We start from the raw sequence: 25,188 nt of genomic DNA on the forward strand, positions 1-25,188 counted from the left end.
CCTCCACCCTCACCTTTGCTCTTTCCCTCTCTTTCCTGTGGCACTAGATCCTATATGGTTTGACTAAATCATCTTAAATATACATGCATGTGAGAGATGTAATTTAGAAACATATTTATTTATATACTTATATAGTACATGATGGATGATGTCGTAGTTAAAGAAATTTATATTTTTGCATGGGTAAGAACTTCTATTTACAGCCTATACTGAAGAACAAAATATTGTTATTCAGATTATTTCCTGTTTTACTTTTGAAAAAGAGAGTAGTCTTATTTATTTCAATAATATTTTTGTTAGACTGTTCTTTGTGAAAGCAAACTAATCTTAACTATGTAATAAAATGTCAGTTGTACATTAGGTAGAAAACCTTTGTAGTCGTAGCTTCTGCTTTGTGTATACGCCACACCATGACTGTAATTCTCTTCATGTCCTGCAGGGCGTCACTGTGGAGCTCCTGTGTGGTTTTGCCTCTCTTGGCCCTCACATGGATGTCTGCTGTCCTGGCCATCACTGACCGACGTTCTGCCCTCTTCCAGATTCTTTTCGCTGTGTTTGATTCTCTGGAAGGTTTTGTTATCGTAATGGTTCACTGCATCCTGCGTAGAGAGGTACCCAACATGACCACCCACTGTAGTTAGTGGAAATTAGCTTCAGTTTGGCTTGGTTTAAGACAAATTGCTTATGGTATTGCTACCATAATATGGGTGAAAGATGATATTACTGTATTTTGAGGCCTATCATCAGTCTGATAACTGAACTGAACCGCCAAACTAGCAGAGTGTGTGTACTTCATTAAAATTAATTGTTGAAACCACAGTAGCTTTAAAATGCAGAAACACACTATCTTTCATCAGTATTACATTAGTGTGATTCACTGAAGCGCTAGGCTAAAATTAGCATATTTATTCTGTTTTTATATGGCTTATTGATATTTGTAAGTTTTGTGCTGAGAAAATCTATAGAAGAAGTGTTTTCATGCTTCATAAACACTAGCTTTTGGTTTTAAACACCTGGAGATTGAATGACTAGTGTTTCAGCAGCACTCTCTACACTGATAGTTGTCTGGTTACAGAAGGTCACATGACACAGAAGGGCAGAAGGTTCATAGAGGTAAACGGAACAATCCCTTCATATATTCCCCATTAAATATGAACCTAAATGGTAGAATGTTTTGTTGTCTAAACTAGAAGGTTTAGGTTGTCTGGCCTGATGTTGGCTCAGTTATTAAAATCCCCCGCCTGTCCCTCTGTATCTGTGCTGCTAGTATTTGTCCTGTACTGAGTGACCTCTGCTCCCATGGTTTCCTGCAGGTTCAGGAAGCAATCAAGTGTCGTGTTGTGGATCGGCAGGAAGACAATAATGGAGATTCAGGTGGATCTTTTCAAAATGGCCATGCTCAGCTCATGGTAAGCATCAGCCATTTTGTTTTTTTGTACTTTCTAAGAAGCAGTATGACAGTCACAGTCAATACATGTGCTATTTTCTATCCTCAGACTGACTTTGAAAAAGACGTGGATATGGCTTGCAGATCCGGTAAGTTTCCTGTTTTATATGTTTAATTTGTCGTTTGTCTTTTATTCAGCTTTAGGGACAGCTGTTCCTGTGTGGCTCATCTGTCTGTTTTCACTGCTGCAGGTTCGTCTGTGTTGTTGGAACAGATGTCTAATAGTTATAATAACTTCCTTGTCTCGGGGAAGTGTTTCAACAAGAGATCCAGCTTGACTGCTGTGTGCCACAGTTAAATCATGGCGAATGGAAGTGGATTGGACATGTGCTGAACAGTTAAATGCAGACAAACATGGCCGCCTGAGTCTCTCTTAATCTGATGCTGTATAATGAAGTCCCTTCTGGCATCACTGCATCAGATATGGGCTCTGCTCTTAAATCCGCTGGGAGTAGGAGTCTGATTTTGACGTTAGACAGGATATTAGGAGCAGCATCTGGAGCAGAAAAGCTACTGAGCTGCAGAGAAAACCTGATGGAAAAGTGACAAGAGACAAGATTGCTGTTTTTGTTTTTCTTTGGAGATGTCAAACAGGAAGAGGGACCACAGAGAGTGATCTTTGGAAAATTAGATTGAAGCATTGTCTAAGGCATTTTAGCAACCTAAACGTTTTATGAAATACCCCATGTTGCAATATGCTAAGAATATTTTATGCTGCTTACTTAAAATCATAAAGGCTGTAAAAGAACATTCCAACTGCATTGTTTGGAGAAGGGGTAAGCAGCAGAATATTTTAATAAAGTAAGAGTTTAATAACAGAAGAAAAAACACTAAGCAAGGAGAGGCTGCTGGTCCAAAAAGTTAATCTTAAAGAAGAGCAGACAGAAGAAACAGATGAGAATTGGACTAAAACATGTAGGTTTTTAGTATAGATTTAAAGGAACTCAGTGTTTCAGCTGTTTTGCAGTTTTCTGGAAGTTTGTTCCAGATTTGTGATGGATAGAAGCTGAATGTTGCTCTGCATCACTGGAACCAGAACCTGAGAGGCCTGGAAGATTGATACAACAGCAGCAGTATTAATGTATTGTGCTGCTAAACCATTTAGTGATTTATAAACTAACAGAAGTATTTTAAAGTTTATTGTCTGAGTTAGATTGAGCCAGTGGAAGGACTTCAGAACTGGTTGACGTGTTGATCAGCTGGTGGTAACTCTGGAGGAGCTACTGAGATTCACAGCTCATCTTGGTACACTGCATAAATTTGGCTGTTATTGAAAGAGTAAAAAGAGGAAAATCAAACTGCAAACTTTGATATAAAGTTTTCAGTTTGCCACAAGTTATGTAGGCAATACTGCAAATGTGGAAGATCCTGCTCAGCTCAAATGGGACCAGGGTTGAGCTGTTTCTTCCTAGATAGAAACTGCAATGTGTTAGAGAAAACTACCATACACATCACCTAGAATATAATGTCCAAATGGGAAAACATGGTGGTGGCAGTATTATGCTGTGGTGGTACTCTTCTTCAGCAGAAGCAGCTGGGCAGAGTTACTAGACTAAGTTCTGGACCTTTTAGAAGCTCTAGAGAATCAAAACTGAGACAGAGCAGTACACAACCCATGGGAATGTGTTGAAGTGGCCCAGTCAAAGCCCAAAGATGAACAAAACAATATTGATACACAATAATAAAGACTTGAACCACTTTAGCTTTTGTATTTAATTAATGTAACATAAAACTTAATCTTTTAATTCTTTTGTTTTGGTGGAATGTGTTGAAGGTTCATTGATCGTTTAAGTGTTAGGTGGGTAAGTATCCTTCATCTCTGTTTGATCTCCAGGCACAGTGAAGCGCTCGTCTCTCCAGGGTGAAGACAAGGCTTCTGCCGGGACCCTCACCCTTCAGAAAGGATCCAACTTTAACACAATGCCAGCCAGCATGACCAAGGTTCACCTCCAGAATGTGGCCGACTACTCCAGCCACACCCTCTCTCTGCGCCGGGAGAAAGGTGCTGCCGCAAAGGGGATCAGCACCGAGCTCCCCGGCGCCAAATCCATCTACATCTGTGACGGCGAGCTCTTCAAGCAGCTGGACGGGGAACTTCCCCGAGGGAACGGGGAGGGCAGCAGCTTGGACAGCACCAGCAAAGGCCCGGGGTACGTCATCCTACCGGCTAACAACACAGGTACACTGAAAGCCGCCAAGGGGAAAGATGATCCGACCAGCAAGTATAACATCACCATGGAACAGCTCCCTCAGAGCAGGCTCATCCATCTGGCCAACTCTACTGCTGGAGAGCCAGTCCCTGGCTTTGGGCTCAAGAGCCTTCCTACTGACCAGGTCAGTGTGTCATGTACTGACAGAGACTCACCAGCTCACAATCTCCACAACATGCCCAAAGACTCGCAGACAACAAGCAGTTTGGCAGATGCAGGCGACTCTGGCAACTCCGGGGTGATGTCCAAGAGTGAAACCGTCTCCACACTGTCCATGAGCTCATTGGAGGTAAGACCACCGGACCTGGCCGGGTTTCAGATAGACTCAGAGAACAAACTTATTTCCACTTCCTGTAAGACTTAAAGATGCCAGAAATTAAACTTTTTTATATATTACACCGTGTACAAAATAATGATGATTCCACTTAAACAACATGTGGAATACCTTGTGTAAATGAAACAGGTGAAACTGCAAAGACATAAAATCTAACAAGACATTTTTCCCCTTGTTATAAGTGAAATCAGCTGAGAATGGAACTAGCACCTTTCTGCCAATATTAAGGAATTATTGATTTCAAACTCCTTGTTCTTGCTGAAATGTTACTTGTAAGTTAGTTTTGTCTTATTTCAAGGGTACTTAGATATTTGCACTTGAAACAAGACCGAAGTTACTTAGTAAGATTTTGGTTTTTTGAACGGTATAACAACTCCGGTTTCCTCCCACAGTCCAAAAACATGACTGTCAGGTTAATTGGCCTCTCCAAATTGCCCCTAGGTGTGAGTGTGTGTGTGCATGGTTGTTTGTCCTGTGTGTCTCTGTGTTGCCCTGCAACAGACTGGCGACCTGTCCAGGTGACCCTGCCTCTTGCCCGGAACGATAGCTGGAGATAGACAACAGCAACCCTCCCGACCCCACTGAGGGACAAGGGTGTAAAGAAAATGGATGGATGGATGGATGGATGGATGGATGGATGGATGGATGGATGGATGGATGGATGGATGGATGGATGGATGGATGGATGGATGGATGGATGGATGGATGGATGGATGGATGGATGGATGGATGGATGGATGGATGGATGGATGGATGGATGGATGGACAGTATAACAGAGTAAATAATAAAAATAGATTTGACATTAGATTTTTTTGTCTTATCAGTTAAATTTCTGATTTATTGATAAAGTCATGTGATCTAATTTACATTTTAAGTACGACTTCCCAGTTTTGGAAAATGTATTTTTTATTTTTTATCATTTTGTTATTAAGTGCTAACTTAATTATTCATAAGAACAATGCCAGTCCCATCAAAACAACAACCAGACATGCAATGTTGACATATGTAAAACAAATCTCTAAAGGCGGCAGTAATGTATCATTTCCACATGCAGGTGTATTGCTAAACCTATCACCGGAGGTCCTTTCAGAACCAAGACTCTGGCACAAATAGGGAATATGATTTTAGTTCAACCGCACAGAAACTAAAATATGTACGGTTGATTACTTTGAGAAATCCAGAGTCCCTGACAGCATGACCAAGCATGTATGCAGGACCAAGCTGGTTATGCAAGCATGCAGGACCAAACATGGTCCTGCATGCTGCAGGAGGCAGGTGTTGGACGGGGAACTTCCCTGCAGGGCTTTTCAACAGTTTCCAACATGCTTGAAATTGTTATTTATTATGGACTGCTTTATATCTGTTGTATAGATATGAGAGAGCAGCTGTAGCTCTTTAGTTCTTGTCATTCAGACGTTGGTCCCTGTTCTGTTAGTGTTTGTGAGGTTTTCTTCAGATGTGTCTGTAAAGTCACAGAACATTCAGAGGTTCTGTTCATCCAGAGGTAGAAAGGCGGCTATGGCACATCGGGTAGGTGGCGCAACATTGCTGTTAGGTATAACTATGTCTGGTAATTCTGGAGGTTAAGGACCAGAATCTCCAGGAGGTAGATCAAACCTGTGGAAACTTGAGACCTGCTCTACAAGCAGGTCTCTCTTGATATGCACTAATAAGCACAATGGAAACTGTTTTAGCTAACATATGCAGACTTCTTTATGTCCACTCTTAGGGTTACAGCCATTATTCAGGTGTTTGTTTTTTGAAATATTAAAAAAGGGGCAAACAAGCAAATTTTCTGCAAATAATGTATCATTTAAAAAAACATCCCAATCCCTATTAAATAGTTACCTCTCTCCCACAGTTTGAAACATGGTGGTGGCAGTATCATGCTGGTTGGACTTGATTTAAAAATAGATGGAACTAAATATGAAGCAGCCCTGGAACAATAATAACATCTGGTGGATGTTCTTCTACATCTGGTGGATGTTCTTCTACATAGATTGAACTGGCTTTAGTAACCTTGTAAGGACCAGAGAATTTATATATTCCTATGAATCCAGATAGACATGCAAATGTGATCAAATATCACTTCTGTAGAAAGAAAAGATGTGTACTTAATGAGGAAGGCATATAATCAGCAAATTATACTGAAATCCTGACTGAACACACAAATGTGGAAATGAGACATTGTTTTTATATTTTTATTGTCATAAACTTTTCGAATGACTAGGTAAAATCTTCAGATGGAATCAGTGGACCAAATGCTTGGAGTGTTCAGAATGATTCTGTTGGTCTGATGGGGTTAGTTCAATGAAATATGATAATATGCAAGATTTCGAATGTAGACACTGTAAATATCATCCTTTCATCACATTTTCTCATTTTTTTTGCCTCATAATCCAGAGAAATCAGCATTTAAATTTAACCAAGTTGTTGTTTGTCCTGCATCAGTCATGAATGATGCAGCATCTGTTACTAAACATAAACTAATCATTAATACAAGCAGCTGAAGGAACAATTAAGTTCTATAATTGCTTTCTGGAATAATTTATTGTGCCTCATAAGTGTTTAACCAACACAGCAATAGAGTGAGAAAGGATTCCCAGCTATGATCACCATATGAGGCAAACATTATTAAACTGAATAATCATTCCAATACTTAGAAGTATCATTAATTGCTGTCAAAACATTTCATGTTTTCATCACTTTGGTCATCTCTGAGCTGATGCATACCACAGCTGCTTGCTTCCACTCATAATGAGAAGCTTCTCTGGGCCCATGTTAGAGGAGCATCTGTTAAAAGGTTAGTTCTCTATGAGCTCGCGCTACAGACAGCAGCATGTGGATGAGACGCCATGCCGATCAGCACAAAGTGGCTCAGACATCTGCCTGCTGGTGTCTTTTCACTCTGGGGCAAAACACACTTCCATAAAGGCGTGTGAGGCAGCAGCTGCCAGAGGAGGCAGGCAACCTGAAGGTCATGCCTTCCTTCAGCTCTCTGACAGCTGACCTAAAGGTCATTCGGTCACAAGCTGTTTGTTGAAAACTTGTGCCAGTGGGGTCTGAATAACCAACAGCAGAGCTTGCTTCGTCCCCCATGACTCACTCCTGTTAAGCCCAGGAAGACCTTTTCTAAAGCGGTTCATGTGGAGCTCCACTATTAAACACTTGAGTATTTCTGCTCACAAGGCCTCTAATATCTAGAAGGAATTTTAATCTCTCTGTCTCATCTCCCCCCAGAGACGAAAATCACGCTATGCAGAGCTTGACTTTGAGGTAATTGTAGTTTCTTTGCTTCCTACAGAGATTCTGAAACTTACACCAAAAGCCTGATGTCTGTTTTAAAGACCTCTACCTTTTTTAACTACATTTATTTTCCAGAACTAATATTAATGTGCAGAGTAGGAACGTTTAATGTGCAGAGAAAGCAGAAGTAGAACTGATGGTAGTCTGTTCTATTAAACTTGTACGTAACGTGCAATGTTCCTGTGTAGAAAATAATGCACACCCGGAAACGGCACCAGGACATGTTTCAGGACCTGAACAGGAAGATTCAAAGTGCAGACAAGGATAGAGAGTCTCCACCTGTTGATGCCAAAGCTGCCAAAAGATGGAGTGTGTCCTCTACCGGCAGCGACAAGACCAACATGAGTGTAAACAGTTTGATTTTATTCTGCCCCTTCCCCTCTGCTATACTGAATGTTTCCCTTTCCCTCTAACCATTAGCACAAATTAAAACTGACATTAGCTCTCCTGTTTAATTGTCAATGCCTTGGTTCTGAACATGGTGGTTTATTGTTCTGTGTTGTTAGAATCAGAATAAATGAACGGTGGCTTCAAGCTGTGGGTGAGCATATGTAGCACTACCATCAATACCAAATGAGTGTGGAGATCTGATTGTAGTGGCTTTCATTTGATCACATTACAACCACAACCTGCCAGTGGAAATGTATTAAGATTTTTGTTTTATTATTGAACAATACAGACAATGTGTAACTAGGGAAAGAGAGGAAAAGGCATGGTTTTTAAATAAAAATACTATTTCAAAACAATAAAAAATCTTAAAAGTGTGACAAATGTTCTTAAACTACCCCTTTTAATTTGACATATCCAGAGGTTAGAAGCAGTTGCCCCTTCAGTTCATCTATAGCATCCAGCAGTGTTTACACAGGATGAATGCAGATGTTCTCTGAAGGCCTCTAAGGTTTTTTACAGAACGCACCTCAAAGCCCCGGTACCGCCTGCTCACTGTTAGCTCTCTGCTACACCTTAACCTAACATTACTACCAGGCGGGTTCACATCACTGCTGACAGATTGAAAAAATAAAAATAAAACCCAATCAACCGATACAGTCTCTGTGGCCCAATAGTCACGAAACAAAAGAGCCTGAAGGTCTGTCCCTGCTAGTGTCTCATAAATAAAAACTCCCTATTAGTTTCTTGCATCCAGCGGAGATGTGCAGAGCGGTGACTACCTCTTCATTTAGGGCCAGCCTGATCGCCTTAGGCAGAATTTGATTTAGGGCCCTCGCTTCCTACTAAGAACATCAACATCACTAACAGTTTTTAAATATAGATTTAGTGAAGTCTGTGAGAGAGGGACCAGGTTAATTAGCCAAGCTTAAAATCAACCACCGATTATTGGCTATTATTTGCTGTGATGTATTTATAAACAAACCAAGTTCGAACACAAAGATTACAGATAGCTTCAGATTCTAACCATGGTAACACAACAATCAAACTATCAAGATGATTCTGTGCTCTTTTACAAAGTGACTTTTGAATTAAATCCTAAATGTACAATTTTCTTTTTATTTATCTCTGCTTAAACCATTAAATAAAATGTGATAGTATTGTTAAATACTTATTGTTTCTCAATAAACAAATGCTAAAGTTTTATATCTGTGGTCTGTGTTACAATTCAATCATTTACATCGGCCCTAGCCCTTCAGTAGAAGTCTGATAGATTTTTTCAGGCAGACCTATGAAAACACTGTTGAAGTAATCAACTAAACTTAAATGCATGGATGTTTCTCAATATCTTGTTGAATGACAAAATCTAATGAAAATAATTTATCTCTCAGTCTTACAATTCTAGATTTCTGAGGTGCTAACATTGACGAATATGTAGAGTTAACCCCTCTGAGCTTTTTTGATCTTTAAAGCAGTCTGCAGCCAGGTTGCTATGGAGATCAAACAGTGGGATATTATTAGGGTTTATTTAGTAAAATAGAGGCAAATTTGCTTATTTCATAACAAACTTAAACTCTTCTCTGGTCTGTTTAACAATTACAGTCTCAGATTTACACAGCTTTCCAGCTCTGACAGCAGCAGAAACAGCAACATTATACCTGCTGGGGAAAACCTAGATTAAATTTGCTTTGCATTGTACCCACATGATGACAATGATACAATATGATCCGATTAAATATTAGATTATTGATTAATATGAGTTTTTGCTATGTGTTGTGTGGTGTTTTAAGATCTTGTTCAGTGTGCCCCTGTTTAACTTTTGACATCATTTTCAGGTAATAGATCAATAATGGCATAATAATACAAGTTTGCTCTCTCAAAGATTGATGAGCTTTAATTTTGTACAGAACATTTCACACTGAAACAGGAATAATAAAACATAATCAGAATCAATAAATATAAATGTAGTATAAACCACACACAACCACCGCCATAAATAAAATAGACTATGACTATGATGTAAAAGAATTTCCCTTCAGAAAATATTAATCCTTAAAATGTAAATTATTGACCTTATTTTATCATCCAATTAATTAATTGTTCATTGCAACAGTTTATATATGCCCCATTTGTTTCAAATTTCATTGAATCATTCTTCTGGATTCTTAAAGGGCATGTTAGTTTTTTTTTCATTTTATATAAATACTGATAAATAGATTCAGTTTTTTGTCATGCCAATTTTCTCAAAGATTCACAGATTCACTTTATTTTTAACTTTAGACTATCAACGTAAAATTAAGAAAACTGCATCATTCTGCTTAAGAATGATGCAGTTTTTTTACACGATCTTAAGGATCATTAGTGATCCTTAAGTCTTAAGGATCATGTATGATCCTTAAGATCATACATGAATGAGGCATAACATTATGACCGACAGAAGAATGGACACTAATTATCTCATCATAACAGCTTTGTGGCAAGTAGACCTTCAAATTCAAAAATTCTGTCTTAATCCCAAAGGGAAAATAAAAGTTATTGTAACTCATATTAATTCAAATTCTTCAAAGAGTTATTGTAGACAGTAATGGCTGTTGGCAGGAAAGATCTCCAGTAGCAGTCTGTAAAAACCTCTGACTGAAAATACTGTGTTTGTCTAAGACGGTATCATGAAGAGGATGGTCAAGGTTAATTTTCTTAATTTTATATAAAATCCTTCTTTGCATCATCATCTGCAGAGGTTCCACAGTCGTCCCAAGAACAGAACTAGAACAGAACCAGTCTTTTTATCAGGCTGTTGAGCCTTTTAATGTCCCTGGTTCTGATGCTGCTGCCCCAACAGATGACAGATGAAGAGATCTCAACAACAGACTGATAGAAGATCTGCAGCATCTTGCTGCAAACCTTGAAGAATCTTGACTTCCTCAAGAAGTAAAGTCTGCTCTGTCCTTATAGATGCTTCACTGTTGCGTCTCCAGTCCAGTCTGCTGTCCAGATAAACACAGAGGTATTTATATTCCTCAAACACCTCCCCTTGGAAGTAAGGTTTGGTCTAGCCCTGTTCCTCCGAAAATGTACAATCATCTCCAATTATTAGGGCAGGAAAAACATCATAAGGATGTGAGCAAGTTTGAAAGGGAGCAGAGCGTGATGACCTGCAGATGCAGATGTTGTCTGGTGTTCGTGCTCTGCAGTGTGCAATATCTACTAAAGAAGGTTCATGAAGGCCCATTGAAGCACATGAGGAATGAAAGCTGGCCCGTGAGGTCCGTCTTAACAGTTGAGGGAGTGTAGCTCAGAGTATTAATGAAGATTCTGACAGAAATTTGTCAGGATATCAGCACATTAAAATCTCAGGCCAACTCAGCCTCTGTGGGATGTTATGGACAAACAAACCGATCCTCTTCCAGAACTTCAAGGATCTGAAAGCATCAGCAGAGTTCAACACACTAGCAGGAAGGTCATAATGTTATGCCTGATATATCTACACAATATGTCTATATTTGCCTCAGCTGTCAACCCAAATTGTTTGTAAAATTTTGGTGTTCTGTCACCTGGTGCAACTTATGTGGCTATCAAACATTAAATCAAAACAACATATTAAACATTCTTATATTTGTTGTGGAACTGACGTGTTAGAAGTGTGACCCCACTGCCGCCCTGAGTTTTTAGGGCTCTACAAACCTGCAATGAGCCCATGGTCCAATGACACCAGCAGCCAAACAACCTCTCTGCTTCTCCTGTTTCATTATTAACCAATTTATACGTCACTTGTAGAATTTCATTGAATTGACTCTACAAGTAAAAAGGAGGTTTGGAGGGAGGGACATTCATGCCACTTCATGCTTGCATTGAGCTCCTTTACTGAAAAGCACATATGCTTTCCTTATTCATATTTTAGTTGATTCACTGAAAAAAAAATTTTTTGTTTGTTTTGCAAAAATATAGCTCTAATTTCCATAACCACCATTTTCATTAAGATAAGATACATTTATTATCCTGTCTGAAGGTATTGCTAAATAAGTGTATGGTGCTATAAAAAGTATTTGCCTCTTAACAGGTTTCTTCTGTTTTTGCTTCCTTGCCACCATCAGTAAAAGACAAACTGAGTTAAAAATAAAATCCTGTTTTCAGATTATTCTTTCTTTTATTGGGGAAAAAGCCAAAGTAAAATTCCATATAAAAACCAACCTTGGTATTTGTGAAAACAAATTAAGAACTAGTTGTTCCACTGTTTGGAACAGTGTGCATCCTGTTACTCAAACCTTCCAAAAAAAAAAGGTGGGGGAAAAAATCTACTTTGATTGTTTCAACACACACACACAGAGTTGTGAGACAGGCCTTTGTGTTCCCTTTGATCAGCAGGATTGGATTGGGGTTACTGTAAGAAAAAAAATAAAGTCATAATATGTGTTGATTGTGACTAATTTGTAAAAGCAATAGCATGTGTCAGCTCTGTGTGAGACCTGCTGGACAAGTCGCTTCTCTAGCCTCCTCTGCTCTCTTAGCCGATCTCACTGAGGTTCTCTGGAGTCCTCAACCTCAAAGGGCTTTCCAAATTGATAGATGTTGACTTTGTTTTTCATATGTTCTTGAATTTCTATAGTCCACACTATATTGTCCCAGGTTGGTATAGATATTTATTTTCCTTTAATAAATAAAATAACTTACAAATGTTTTTCTTTATCTTTTCTGAAAGATTACCTTTGTCTGATGGTAAAATTTGTGAGATGATCTGAAATATTTAGTTACAAAAAGCAAAAACTGAAGAAATCCATTCAGTCTTCTTGCACTTTACATAAGAATTAAAGTAGAAAACTTAAATTGATGTAGTTTATATTGAGTTTATATTATGAACTAACTTTCAGGCCACCATCAGTGTACAGGAGTCGACAACCTGCCTGTTTTCTTCTTTCCCACCTGAACCAAATGAATGATTCATCTGCAGCACCTTAAGACATGCTGAGAACCAGATTCAGTCATTACTTTAACTATGCTCCAAAAGAGACACATCTGAGACATGCAGGATGCCAGCTCTAGGATACTGGAGTTGGCCACTTCTGCTTTATTCAAATGTTTCTCAAATAAAAAAGGTGAGTTCTCTCATTGTGTCCTTTTCTGCAGGATAAGCAGCAGACCCCCAGTAAGAGGGCATGGGAGGGCATCCGCAAACCCCACTCACCCCCTTCCTGGGTGAGGAAGGAGCTGGAAGCGGTGGCGGCGTCGCCCCTGGAGCTGCAGACGGTGGAGTGGGAGAAGAGCAGCGCCACCATTCCCCTGGTGGGCCAGGAGATCATGGACCTGCAGACGGAAGTGTGACCTCTGACCAATGCCTCACACCCCACCGCTCCCTGCCATCTTCAGTGCTGTCACCACACACACACACACACACACTCTTTGCACACTGCCATGCTCAATACAAAATGAAGTAGAGTCCTCTGCAGGGACTTAAAGCGGAAGAGGGCTGAGGACCAGATTCACAGGGTTGGAAAATGGAGTTTGTAGCGAAGAGGAACATGGCGTCTCTTTTTGTTTCATTTGATACTTTGATGTGGCCAAAAAGTGGACTGTCTGGACAACAGTCAGCTGACTCATAACAAGAGACCGTGTGCTTCTACGTGTGCATCATCCAGATGTTCTAAACAGCATATCCATGCTCCCCCTGTATTCAACTGTTACCATGAAATAATCTTGACATGTCTCTTGAGGTTGAGGTTATTGAGGTTGTCCTGATCGAGGCTGATGCTAAGCTCAGCTTCAGATGCCTCTCAGTGACACTAAGCTGGGTTTAAGGAAATGGACTAGACCCAATCTGCTCCTCAGTACCGATCTGGGCACAGTGATTTGAGCATGCTGAAGTGAACAGGACTGTGACCTGACGGAGGATAAAAAGCAGGGAGAGTTCAGAACTGTGGTGTGGCGGGGCATGTGTGGGCTGCTGGCTCTGATTGGCCCGTATCATCCAGTGGGAGCCCAGCTACTTAGGGTTCATAAAGTAAAGACACCCTGAGAAGAACAAAGCTCAACATGTTGGCAATCTGGAAAAGTGAACCGAAAAGACCCTGTGTGTGTGTGTGTGTGCGTGCGTGCGTGTGTGTGTGTGTGTGTGTGTGCCCTGAGAAGCGCATTAGGACGCGGCTCTACTTATATATGACTCATTGGTCGATGGTGATGACATCCAATGAGGTCATCAGGCGGTGTGTGCGTGTGTGTGTGCAGGCTGCACAGAGGGGAAGCACAAGGCTCACCTGGAGTCCTGATGTATAGCATTGTAATTATTTCGACAGAGTTCTACAGAATGGATTTTAGTCTATAAATATCTTTCTTACTGTGCTTGAGGATAGTTGTTCTCATTATTATGAATATGAACATGATTATTCTGATACTGATAAGCCCCCACCCACTGACCCACCCATCACCCCCTCCCCTGACTCATCAGGGTACTGGACTACAAGTGTTCTGTATCGCTATGTAACTGTGTGTTTTGATATCACCACTGAGTCATTCAGATATGTGTTTGTCCTCTCCCATAACCCCATGAAGCCATTCTTACCTCCAACACAGATCTCCCTTCACCCCCCATTCCCAGGTCATGCACCCTACTGCTTTTTTGTTGATGTACAGTTTTCAGAGCACAATGAATGTGTCTTATTTCTAATAAAAGCATATCTATATAATTTATCTTTCTGTCTGTTCCCTGATGATAAAGGTGCCTTGCTAAAGTATTCAGACCTCTAAAACTTTTCAGTTTCCTAGAGGTGGGCGGATCGATCCAAGATATCAATTATATCGATACCAAAGTATCAATATTGGATCGATACCAGTGTGTTAAAATCAATACTTTAGTTTCAGATTCCATTTTCTTTAGTATTATAGTTTCTCAACTCAATATTTTTTATTTGCTCTCAAATGGTTATTTTTTGCACTTTATTTAGAAAAAATACACACAACACATATTTATGATATGTGCTATCATAAATATGTGATAGCACATATTTATTTATGTGCTATCATTGTGTTTTATAGATGCCAATAAACTTTGTCCAAATTCTGTCCAAGGTTTGAACATAATAATTTCAAGTAAAAACCACAAAAACATTTAAAGTTCAGTAATTATATTACAAATTTATGTAAAAAGTGTCCATCAATATTGGTGATACTGGCCAAATATTTTCTTGGTATCAGATCAATACCAAAGTATTCAGTATCACATACCTTTACTATTTGCCACAGGACTACAACAAAATAAAAAAAAATACATTTTAACTGATAGATGCAAACAAAGGAGTGTGTAACTGTGAGAAAAATGGAATGTAGTAAATAAAAATATTTTCTTGCTGGGCTGTACTGTACGTTTATATTCAGCCCCTCAGTGAATACTTTGTACCCCCACCATTGTGGCAAATGTGTGTGTGATTGATGGTTGTAACTGAAACTGCAATTTCGTTAACTTTCTGACAATGACAATAAATTCTTCTGATTTTGATTCTCAAATATAGCTGAAGCTCAGATTTGGTGAATATTAATATCCAAGTCATGTCACAGACTGTCTGCTGGGTTTAGGTCAGTACTGAACATGAACATGTTCTGATCTACACCACTCCTCCACACTTAACCCTTAGTCTATCTCACCTTCAATTCTGAACAGTTTTTATTATCCTGCTCAGCATAATGCTGCCACCTCCATGTTTCATAGTGGAGGTTGCAGCAAACGTCAGATGCACCTGCCAGATGACAAAGTCCAGGGTGGTGTGCTTTCATACCTTTATTCTGGATGGTTGTCTTCACACACAACAGACCGTCCAGGAAATAGCAAGCAGTTACACCTGCTGGCTATGTCAGCGACATAATGCTAAAGCCTTAGAATGAACAGCAGGTAAAACAGGAGCTAAAAGTGTGTTGTTCTCCATGTAACATCACAGCTGCAGCATTAAAATAAATGAAACAATGAAGATTATTCATAGAGATGTCATTTTCTCTCCTGCACTTTTTCAGACCTCACAATCTGCTTAAACAGATCATCCATCGGCTGTTCAAGGAAGCAAAATCTGGTTCACTTCTAGTGAAGTGAAGTGCTCTGGTGTGAATCACACTTAGCGTTTCATTTGGAGTCCAAAAGGGTGTTATTTTTCTCTTGTGCAGTGAGGGCACTCTCTTCTAAATATTTGTTGTCATGTGAAAAAGTACACAAGAGTGTCAATATTTTGACTGTCACATTTTGGTGCATCATCAGAATAAGAAGAATAAAAATTATTTGTTATTGTGCAAGGAAAAAAAACAATATAAAAACTGCAGCTTTTGAAGGCAGTGCAAATAAATAAATACGTACATTTCAATAAACTATTATAGAAACACAGAAACAATCATGATTTTAAGAAAAAATAAACAAATGCTGATCTTTCTTTTGCTTCCAGAATTAGACGTATATAGTTTGCAGAATGGTAATCTCCCTGTACCGTCAAACACTTTGCTGTCTGATTTGGACATGAAAGCCTTATTAAAAATATAAACAACAGCATAAAAGTGTTTAGTCACTATTGCTGAACTCAGGCAAAAGCAAATGGCAGAGCAAATGTTAAAGGACTGCTGAGGATGGTGGCTGACTTACAGATCTGCACAACCCCACTAAATGTAGACATGGAGTGTGTAGTGTATAAACACAGAGCTGCTTCAACTGCATGGTTTTGATGTGTGTGATGCTGCATATTTTGGTATCGATTTCATGCCAAGCAAATACAGGAACCGTACTAATGGAGCTTTAGCGGAAGTTCAGGCTGGAAGACTCCACCCCCTCCTGCCAACGCAGGCCCATCAACGTCATGCTCATCTCCGACCTCAGCGCTGGACCTCACCCGGCGCGTTCAATCAGCAATCAGGCTCTGCATAAAAGGATCCACACCCAAGCCGTCAGGTGCTTCCCAGCTGCGTTCAATCCATTCATCTGCACGCCACAGCTTCTCAGCCAGCACGTCTTCAGCTTCTCCACAGCTTCGTGATTTCCCGTCCTTCGACCTCGCATCCTGCGTTGGTCCTTTCTTTTTCCCCTCAGAAGCTCCTCGGATACAAGAGATTTCTCCTGGCCCCAACCTCGATCATTTCAAGCAGCTTCTCCCGCCTATCTCTCACCTGCCTGGGGTTTCACTTACTCCACGATCCACCTCCGAAAAACATAACAAGCCCTCCGGTCACCTTGTTAACTTTGACCTTTTGCCCATGACGCACGACGCATTATCTCCCGCACAGTCAGTGAGACAAGGTAGCTAACTGCGGAGCTCTACGTGGAGGTAACAGCCTGTCTAAAGATGCCACGTAAAGAAAGACGACAGAGGTTTCAAAAGAGATGATCTGATGGAAGCAGCAAAAGGCCGTCTTCCTCCGCCTGCCAAGCTTCTCTCACTTCCGCATGCCATCATGGTCAGCCTCTTTCTGGATTTCCCCCTCTATTCCCGTCTCGGGCTGTCTGGACGCTCCTCAGATGCAAGAGATTCCTCAATGATTTCAAGCAGCGTCTCCCGCCTCGATGATTTCAAGTAGCGTCTTCCCCCTTTCTCTCGCCTGACTGGGATTTCTCCGGCTCCCTCGCCATCTACTCCACGATCCACCTCTGGCAAGCGGACACATGATCACACTATTTTCAACCCGCACCGTCTTTCTTCGCCTCAGCTCCTTCACACCAGTGCCATGCTATGGATCAGCAATGCCTACAGTTTCCCTCTCCTGCATGGTCGCTGTCAGCCCGCTCAGCAACACCTCTCTGGTTTTCCCTCACTACGCCTGTTTCAGGCTACCAGGGTAAGACGTAGCATTCTCATGTCTCATTTGAGTCTCGCAATACTTCGTAACGCAGACACCTGTCACTAGTTTATCCCCTCCCGAACACGTTGGCCGTATATTCATGCACCACTCCAGTTCTAATGTCTAAGGACTTTTACCCGAACATCAATTTAGTTAAAACATCATCACTTGTTTCTCCGAGGCGCCTTTAAACATAACATTAGTTCAGTAGGTGACCAGCTGTTGCGTAAGAGCTGCGAGGCGTATGTTAGAATCCAGACAGTCATGGAGGGATCATCTTCCGTATAAATGGCAGACGTATGCGAGAGCAGCGCAGCCCATCTTTAACAGGTCGTTTGGTCACCGCAGTTATCTATCTGCTTCACATTAGTTATTTGTCGCTAGTCAGCACACTATTCTTTGCCATCTGAGCTATATTATAATTTATGCTACCCAGGCCCGGTAGCATGAGCAGACACCTGGGTGCATTGCCGGCTTCAGTTAGTTGTGTCCCGGCTGTTCTGCAAGCCCCGTGTTTTATCTACATGGCCAACTCTTTGATATTCCTGCATCGATTTGGTACCGCAGTTTCCTCCACTTCTTGCTGTTTCATGGCTTTCACAGATCATGTGAAAGCTGGAACTTCTCCTGATGGTTTCCCACACAAAGGGCAGTTCAAAAGATCTTGGCAAACAATCTGCTTTATCTACAGGTAACATAAAGGTTAATAGGGCAGAATAAGTTATTAATCTGAAAACTATAATTAGGCTTTCCAATCAAGACATGGCAAGTTTTAAAACTAGCATATTTAAAATGTATTCCTCATCATGATTCAATCAGTTAATCTCGTCTGGAGCAGCGGTTCGCGTCTCTGCTGGCCTTCACATATCAGTGGCTTGAGGCATGAATTATCATTTACCTAATTGTGGACTTTGCCTTGTTGCGACGGCGATACGTACAGTAGAGTGGCTTGCCAACGTAACATGAAGTTGGCTAATAATTCCTCTTTGGTTTGATTGAGCCCGCCCAGCGCTTTTTCTAATTATTAATCAACCTTAAATTCCTATTGATGAGGGCCTTTGTCCAATAATTGTTCCAAAAAAAATTGCTCAGTGTCCATTCACTACTTATCAAAAGCAACCTTAAATCGAAACAGGTTTAGTCTCAATGTAAAACATGTTTTTAGCATCCGATTTATAGGAACTTTTTCCAGACGCACAATGGTGTTTCATATTTCATTCAGGTAGCACAGCACAGAACAATCCAGAGGATTTAAATGGTCTGGCAGTCGCTATTTCAGCAGGTGAACAACAAGTGATCCTTTTCGTAGCTTTAAGTTTTAGATTTTTCTTAGTTGTTTCAACTTCAGGATATTCCTGGTCTACTTGCTTCGCCGCTATCAACCGATCTGTCCCATATTCTGATATGTCCTGTTCAAGTCCCATTGGTTGCTTCTCAGTTCTTATCTCGATCTCCCGAAATCAGCAGATTATTTCCCAGGCCATCCTGCCACTTTCAGGTTATGCAGTCAGTTCTCTTGCTTACCCCGGTCCCACACTCAAATGTGCTCATTCCAGTCTCACTTCTGGGCCAATAGCCATTAGACACTTACCAGTCATTCTTGTGGGTCTGTCACTACGGCAACCAGCACTTGCAGGTATCCTAAAGCTCACAGCCCCATCTAGAGTCTGAACTCCCAACCTCATTGGGAGTCCAGTGGAGTTCATTCGCATGGCACGTCTCAACACGTCAAAGCTTTTCGACAAGTTTAAGATGGAATTTCCTTTCTATTTCCCATTTTAAATTCAGTCCGTCGGGCATGGCCCTTTTTTGGGGGGGATCTCCTATAGTTGGTTCAGCTTCACCTTCAACAGCTCGAGTTTCCAGCTTTTACAAAATTGTTCCATGGATTTCCTGAGGGGCTATCTCTGCAAGCAATCCCAAGTCGTCGCTCTCATCGGTCGTGTATTACCATATACCTGAACCTTCACCACTCCGTTTCATGTCATCAACCGAATTTAATCATATCTCTGCTCATTTCACCCCTGATCATTTTGACTCTATTGTTGATGAGCTGTCTCTCTCCACCTCTGCTCAGTCCAGATCAGCTATTAGATGTTATGTATTTTTCTCTTGTGCTATGTTTTTATCTGTTTCTATGCATTCTGCTTATTGATACTATCGAGACATGCCTTCTACTTCTACTGGTTTTACTATCTTCTAGCTTGTGTACTTTTCTGTATGCCTTCTACTTCTACTGGTTTTACTATCTTTTAGCTTGTCTACTTTTCTGTATGTCTTCTTCTACTGGTTTCGCTATCTTTTAGCTTCTCTACTTTTCTGTATGCCTTCTAATTCTACTGGTTTTACTATCTTTTAGCTTTTCTGCGTTTCTATATGGCTTCTACTGGTTTTACTACCTTTTAAGGTCTTCTGCAATCTTTAATCAATTTCAGCAATTCATATATCAAACTGTTCTGCCTCTTCTGCTCCTTTATGCTTTTTGTGTTTCTATGTTTCACTTCTTCAAATATTTCTGGCTTTGTAATAATTCTTGCTTTTTCTATTTTATGCTTTTTCCTATGTTGTTATGTTTCACTGCTCAACTGTTTCATCTATTTCTATTTCTTCTCCTTTTGTCTATCTCGCATGCTTTTCTCTACTTTTTCTTGCATTTCGGCAGAAGTCATTCTGAAAATATACATTCTCACGGCTGTTTCGCTAACCCCATTACGTGTGGTGAGGTCCATAGCTGGTGAGGCATCCACCTTAATTATGATCAGATTTACAAATCTAAACCCTGCATGTTATTGTTTACATAAGGAAATTTCGTGCATACGTATAATCCTGGAAGGTAAAAAGGGTATTCCTTTACATGCCATCCTTAGCCCGCCGCCGCTGCAGAATAATTCTGTTATCTCAATCAAACTTAGACATGTAGATATTATTAATTTTGTGCTGTGCTTAACAGCAAAGGGAGAAACCATTAAAATACAACTCAAAACCATGTCTTTCTCGCTATCTGTATCAGTGCAGCTTATGTATGGTTAGCTCGCCTTTACCGTCTCTTACTCTGCAGTTGTGGAGTCACAATATCTGGGTTCATGAACGACCCTAGCGATGAGGTAAGAGAACTGCCTACCTCAACTCGAATTTGTTCTCTACCGTTTCTAAACGCTCCTGAGCACACGAAACACGTTACGCACACAGTTGGTGACAATAAAAACACAGTACATTAAATACATAAGCTAAATTATGGAAAATCAGTTCATGCATTAAAGATTTTTAACCATTTTATTGGCGACGTACAGACAAGAGGTGTAAGCACTCATAAAATAGCAACCGGTGTAGTTAGTGAGAGGCTGCGCAATCCCAGGTGAGGCTCAGCTCACTGCTGCCTCACCGGCTTCGCTTCCAAGTATTTGAATGGGAAAATGCAAAAATTCTGCGATTTTGAAGAAAAAAAATCATCAGATTTGGTTAAATTAAAGGAAAAATAGGTACTTTATAGTACAAACCAAAGTGTGAAAATATCTTTATAAATGATTTTAGTATTATATATTATTTTTCCATGATGGCAGGTGAGGCTCTATTGATTTATTTTGAATATCATAGTCTAAAATCATGCACAGGAACAAGGAATCCAAAAGACAGATATTTTTGGACCACAGTTATCTTAACATGTTTGAAAAGGATTAGGAAGAAGTAAGAAACTTGAGTCGTTTGCTCAGAGGGTTAAAGTGTCCCACTTTTTTCCTGAAGATCTGCACCCATCTGTTCAATGCTGGGGCAAACACTGAGCAGGTTAAAGGAAGATGCAGCGGCAATCAGAAAGGCCCCATCATGTGTGAATATTTATATGTTCACAGTGACTGTTTTTTTTTTTTTTACTTTCACCAGATTCATCTTCACAACAACCATGCAAATGTGAACTATACACAATTTTGAAAAATTAGTAATTAAGCTCATTTCATTCTGCTAAAATCTCTGTAGATTTGCAGATTTATATCATGTTTCAGTACAAATGTGTTATTTTTTTCCAATCAGGTTTCCACATATTGGGTTAAAGTATCAGCTAGTGAAATTTAAATATGTAAGATATCGAAATTCAAGTGTTAACATGATTATTTTAATCATACTAAAAGTGGGAATAAGACAGGACTCAGTGTGTAAACTTGTGACTCCTGACTTTATGCAATGTGTAAATCTTGGTCACCTGTTGATATTAGTGATCATGGTGATATTAAAAAGGAAAAAAAAACTTTACATTTTACGAGAAACAAAAGAAAAGTGAATTATGCTATTGTAAGATTTTTAAAGTCACATATTACACAACTGTGAATCCTGTATTCATGTGGGGTATCAGCTGGTAAACTGGTATGGCAAAGGATTGCCACACTTATGCTATTTGAGCAGGCTAATATAGACATCGGAAAAGAAATGAGTGAAGAAAAGCTTTGTCAATTAACTTTAATCATTAGCAAAATTAGAATGAGGGTTTTGAACTAGTATAGTTTAACAATAGGATAAACTATACTCGGATACTAAATTTTAAACTGAATTTTTTTTTGTTTCTTGGGGTGAGGGGTTTGGTCACATTTTTTTCTTTAGAGACTTTGTAATCTTGACATTGTATTTTCTTAATTGCAATTCACATTCCATTCTTTAAGCTTAAGAATGACAATACAATACATTTCTAAATATAATTAACCATGTCCTTGTACGTTTTTCTGTATCTGTGTAACTTGTGCACCTCCAATTTCACAATGTATTCCTACTACTGTTATGCTTCAGTGAGTTTTTTTTTTTTACTAAAGTATAAAGCATGAATCATTTTGGATCATTTTCATATTCAAAATAATTCCACATTAATCAGTTTGAATGGATGGAGTCACTGTCTCTTTGAGAAGACCTACTTCTCAAACCATGTCTTCTTAAACGCCCAGTCAGTTGTGGCAGATGGATGCATTTATCGAGCCTGGATCTGTCAGAGGTGTCTTCCTGATAAAGGGAGTTTTCCTCTCCACTGTTGCTCGGTATAAGGGATTGCAAAAAAGTCAATGACACATGGCAAACGTTTTTCACTTTTATGTGCTCATTGAGGAGGAGTGAATGGTAAATATCATTAATTCAATGCAATCTGCTGGGTTTCTTTAGATACTGTTTGAATAATTTAAAATACTGTACTGCTTGATAGTGTGAATCAAATGAAATGTTCGTATGACTTGACTGCAATGAGAAAGTTCTGTGACATTTTACGAAATGACATTGTGTATTGACAGTATGTAATAAAATAAATAGAAATGAGTACATTTTTAGTTCGCCTTTTGATATGTGCAGCATTATTACACTTATTGCAGTTTTCCAGTTTTATATGCAATTTATTTATTTTGCATCTTACGTCAGTGTGGTTATGGTCATTTTTTGACCTCAAGTCCCAAATTTTCCAATCCATTTAGAGATTAACCATCTCTTGGTTTACCAAACACATTTGGCTATTTTAGATAAATCAAATCCATGTATGGTTTACCACCACAAACATTTGAAAATGTACATCTTAATGTGATAATCAGACAAAAAATATTTAATAGTTGCATGCAAATCTGCAAAGAACATTTTGAACATTTTGTGCGGTGAGCTTTATAGCTGGTGAGGCACCGACTTAATTAGAATCGGATTTACAAATCTAGACCCCTGCATATTATTGTTTACATAAGGAAATTTTGCGCATGCATACAATGCTGGAGGGCATAAAGGCCATTCCTTTACATGCCATCCGCGCCGCAGAATAATTCCGTTATCTCAATCGAACTTAGACATGTAGATAATATTAATTTCGTGCTGTGCTTAACAGGAAAGGGAGAAACCGTTAAAGTACAACTCAAAACCACGTCTTTATCGCTCTGTGTCAGCGCAGTTACTGTATGGCAAGCTGCCTGTCACTGTCTCTTACTCTGCAGTTGTGGAGTTACAATATATGGGTTCATGAGCACCCCCAGCGATGAGAACTGCCTGCCTCACCTCAAATCTGTTCTCTGCCGTTTATGATCGCTCCTCAGCACACGGAACACATTACACACACAGTTGGTGACAATAAAAATACAGTACATTAAATACATAAGCTAAATTATGGAAAATCAGTCTACATTAAATGTTTTTGACCATTTTATTGGTGACGTACAGATAGGAGCATGCTCTCATATAATAGCAACCAGTGCAGTTAGTTAGCGAGAGGTTTCTCAATGGTGAGGCTCAGCTCACTGCTGCCTCACTAGCTTCGCTTCCAAGCATTTGAATGGGAAAATGCGAAAATTCTGCGATTTTGAAGAAAAAAACCCATCAGATTTGCTTAAATTCTTTATAAACGATTTTATTATTATATATTATTTTTACAAGATGACAGATTGCACGTCAAATTATATATATATATATATATATATATATATATATATATATATATATATATATATATCTCCATATCCATCCATTTTCTTTCACCCTTGTCCCTCAGTGGGGTCGGGAGGGTTGCTGGTGCCCATCTCCAGCTAACGTTCCGGGCGAGAGGCGGGGTCACCCTGGACACGTTGCCAGTCTGTCGCAGGGCAACACAGAGACACACAGGACACACAACCATGCACACACACACTCACACCTAGGGGCAATTTAGACAGACCAATTAACCTAACAGTCATGTTTTTGGATTGTGGGAGGAAACCGGAGTACCTGGAGAAAACCCACGCATACACAGGGAGAACATGCAAACTCCATGCAGAAAGACCCCAGGCAACAGCTCTACCAACTGCGCCACTGTGCAGCCCATATATATATATATATATATATATATATATTATATATATATATATATGCAGCCCATATATAATGACTGTTAGACCAATTAACCTAACATATATATATATATATATATATATATATATATATATATATTTCTGTTTCACTTTTTGGCTTTTTCAAATAATTCAGGATGCACACAAACTCCAGTTTCTTCTGCTGAATTCTTCTAAATGTCATTACTTAAATTTTCTACAATGTGACTGTAGCTTTCTTCTGTTGAATCTTACATATCTGTTGAATCTTACTCACATATTTCTTGCATTTTTCCATCAATCATTCTGCAAATATGCCTCTTTTGCTCCTTTATGCCCTTTGTTTTACTTCTTCAAATATTTCTGTTTGTGTACTAATTTCTCCTTATGCTAAATTTATGCTTTTTGATTTGTTTCACTGTTCAACTGTTTCAACGATTTCAATTTCTTCTGCTTTCTTCTATTCTTAAGCTTTTCTCAACTTTTGCTTGCATTTCTGCAGCAGTCATTCTGCAAATATGCATTCTCACAGCTGTTTCGCGAGGAACAGCTATTTTTCTAGTTATTTTTTAATGTTCCGTACGTTTTACTGCACTTAACTACTTCTGTCTTTCACTAATTGTACTAATTTATATATCAAAACATTCAGCTTCTTCAGGAGATTCCTGCTATGACTTTTGCTAAACTTCAATATGGCACTTTTTGAAATAACTGCCCTTTTGTGCAAATGTTTTTGCCCCATTGAAATACATGGTGGAATTCACTAAATGACATCAGTTGCTAGAGTGTCCACTCTAGCAACTGCCGTTTTTTAACTTTTAATGCTTTTTTACAAACAAAATTATGCTGTTCATACATATTTCACTGTAGATAAATAATTTATGCATTAAAATGTAGCCACGAGTGTC

General features: G+C 39.4%; 1 protein-coding gene across 6 annotated transcripts in view; it reads left to right on the forward strand.

Annotated features, from left to right (window-relative positions):
* The window catches only part of adgrb1a (adhesion G protein-coupled receptor B1a), a 237,625-nt gene extending 223,262 nt beyond the window's left edge, over nt 1-14,363 (forward strand). For 5 of the 6 annotated variants that reach the window (XM_081597386.1, XM_081597383.1, XM_081597385.1 and 2 more), the window contains 7 exons: nt 440-611; nt 1,314-1,409; nt 1,497-1,536; nt 3,282-3,946; nt 7,233-7,268; nt 7,487-7,645; nt 12,807-14,363. In XM_081597386.1, the coding sequence (XP_081453512.1) occupies nt 440-611; nt 1,314-1,409; nt 1,497-1,536; nt 3,282-3,946; nt 7,233-7,268; nt 7,487-7,645; nt 12,807-13,001 (1,363 nt within the window). In that variant the 3' untranslated portion in view covers nt 13,002-14,363. The remainder of the gene's footprint in view (nt 1-439; nt 612-1,313; nt 1,410-1,496; nt 1,537-3,281; nt 3,947-7,232; nt 7,269-7,486; nt 7,646-12,806) is intronic. The other variant, XM_081597388.1, reaches the window with a different exon arrangement.
* Nucleotides 14,364-25,188: the final 10,825 nt, after the last annotated feature.

This window comes from Poecilia reticulata, chromosome 16 (assembly GCF_904066995.2).
Source record: "Poecilia reticulata chromosome 16, P_reticulata-male-v2, whole genome shotgun sequence".
Classification (NCBI taxonomy): domain Eukaryota; kingdom Metazoa; phylum Chordata; class Actinopteri; order Cyprinodontiformes; family Poeciliidae; genus Poecilia; species Poecilia reticulata.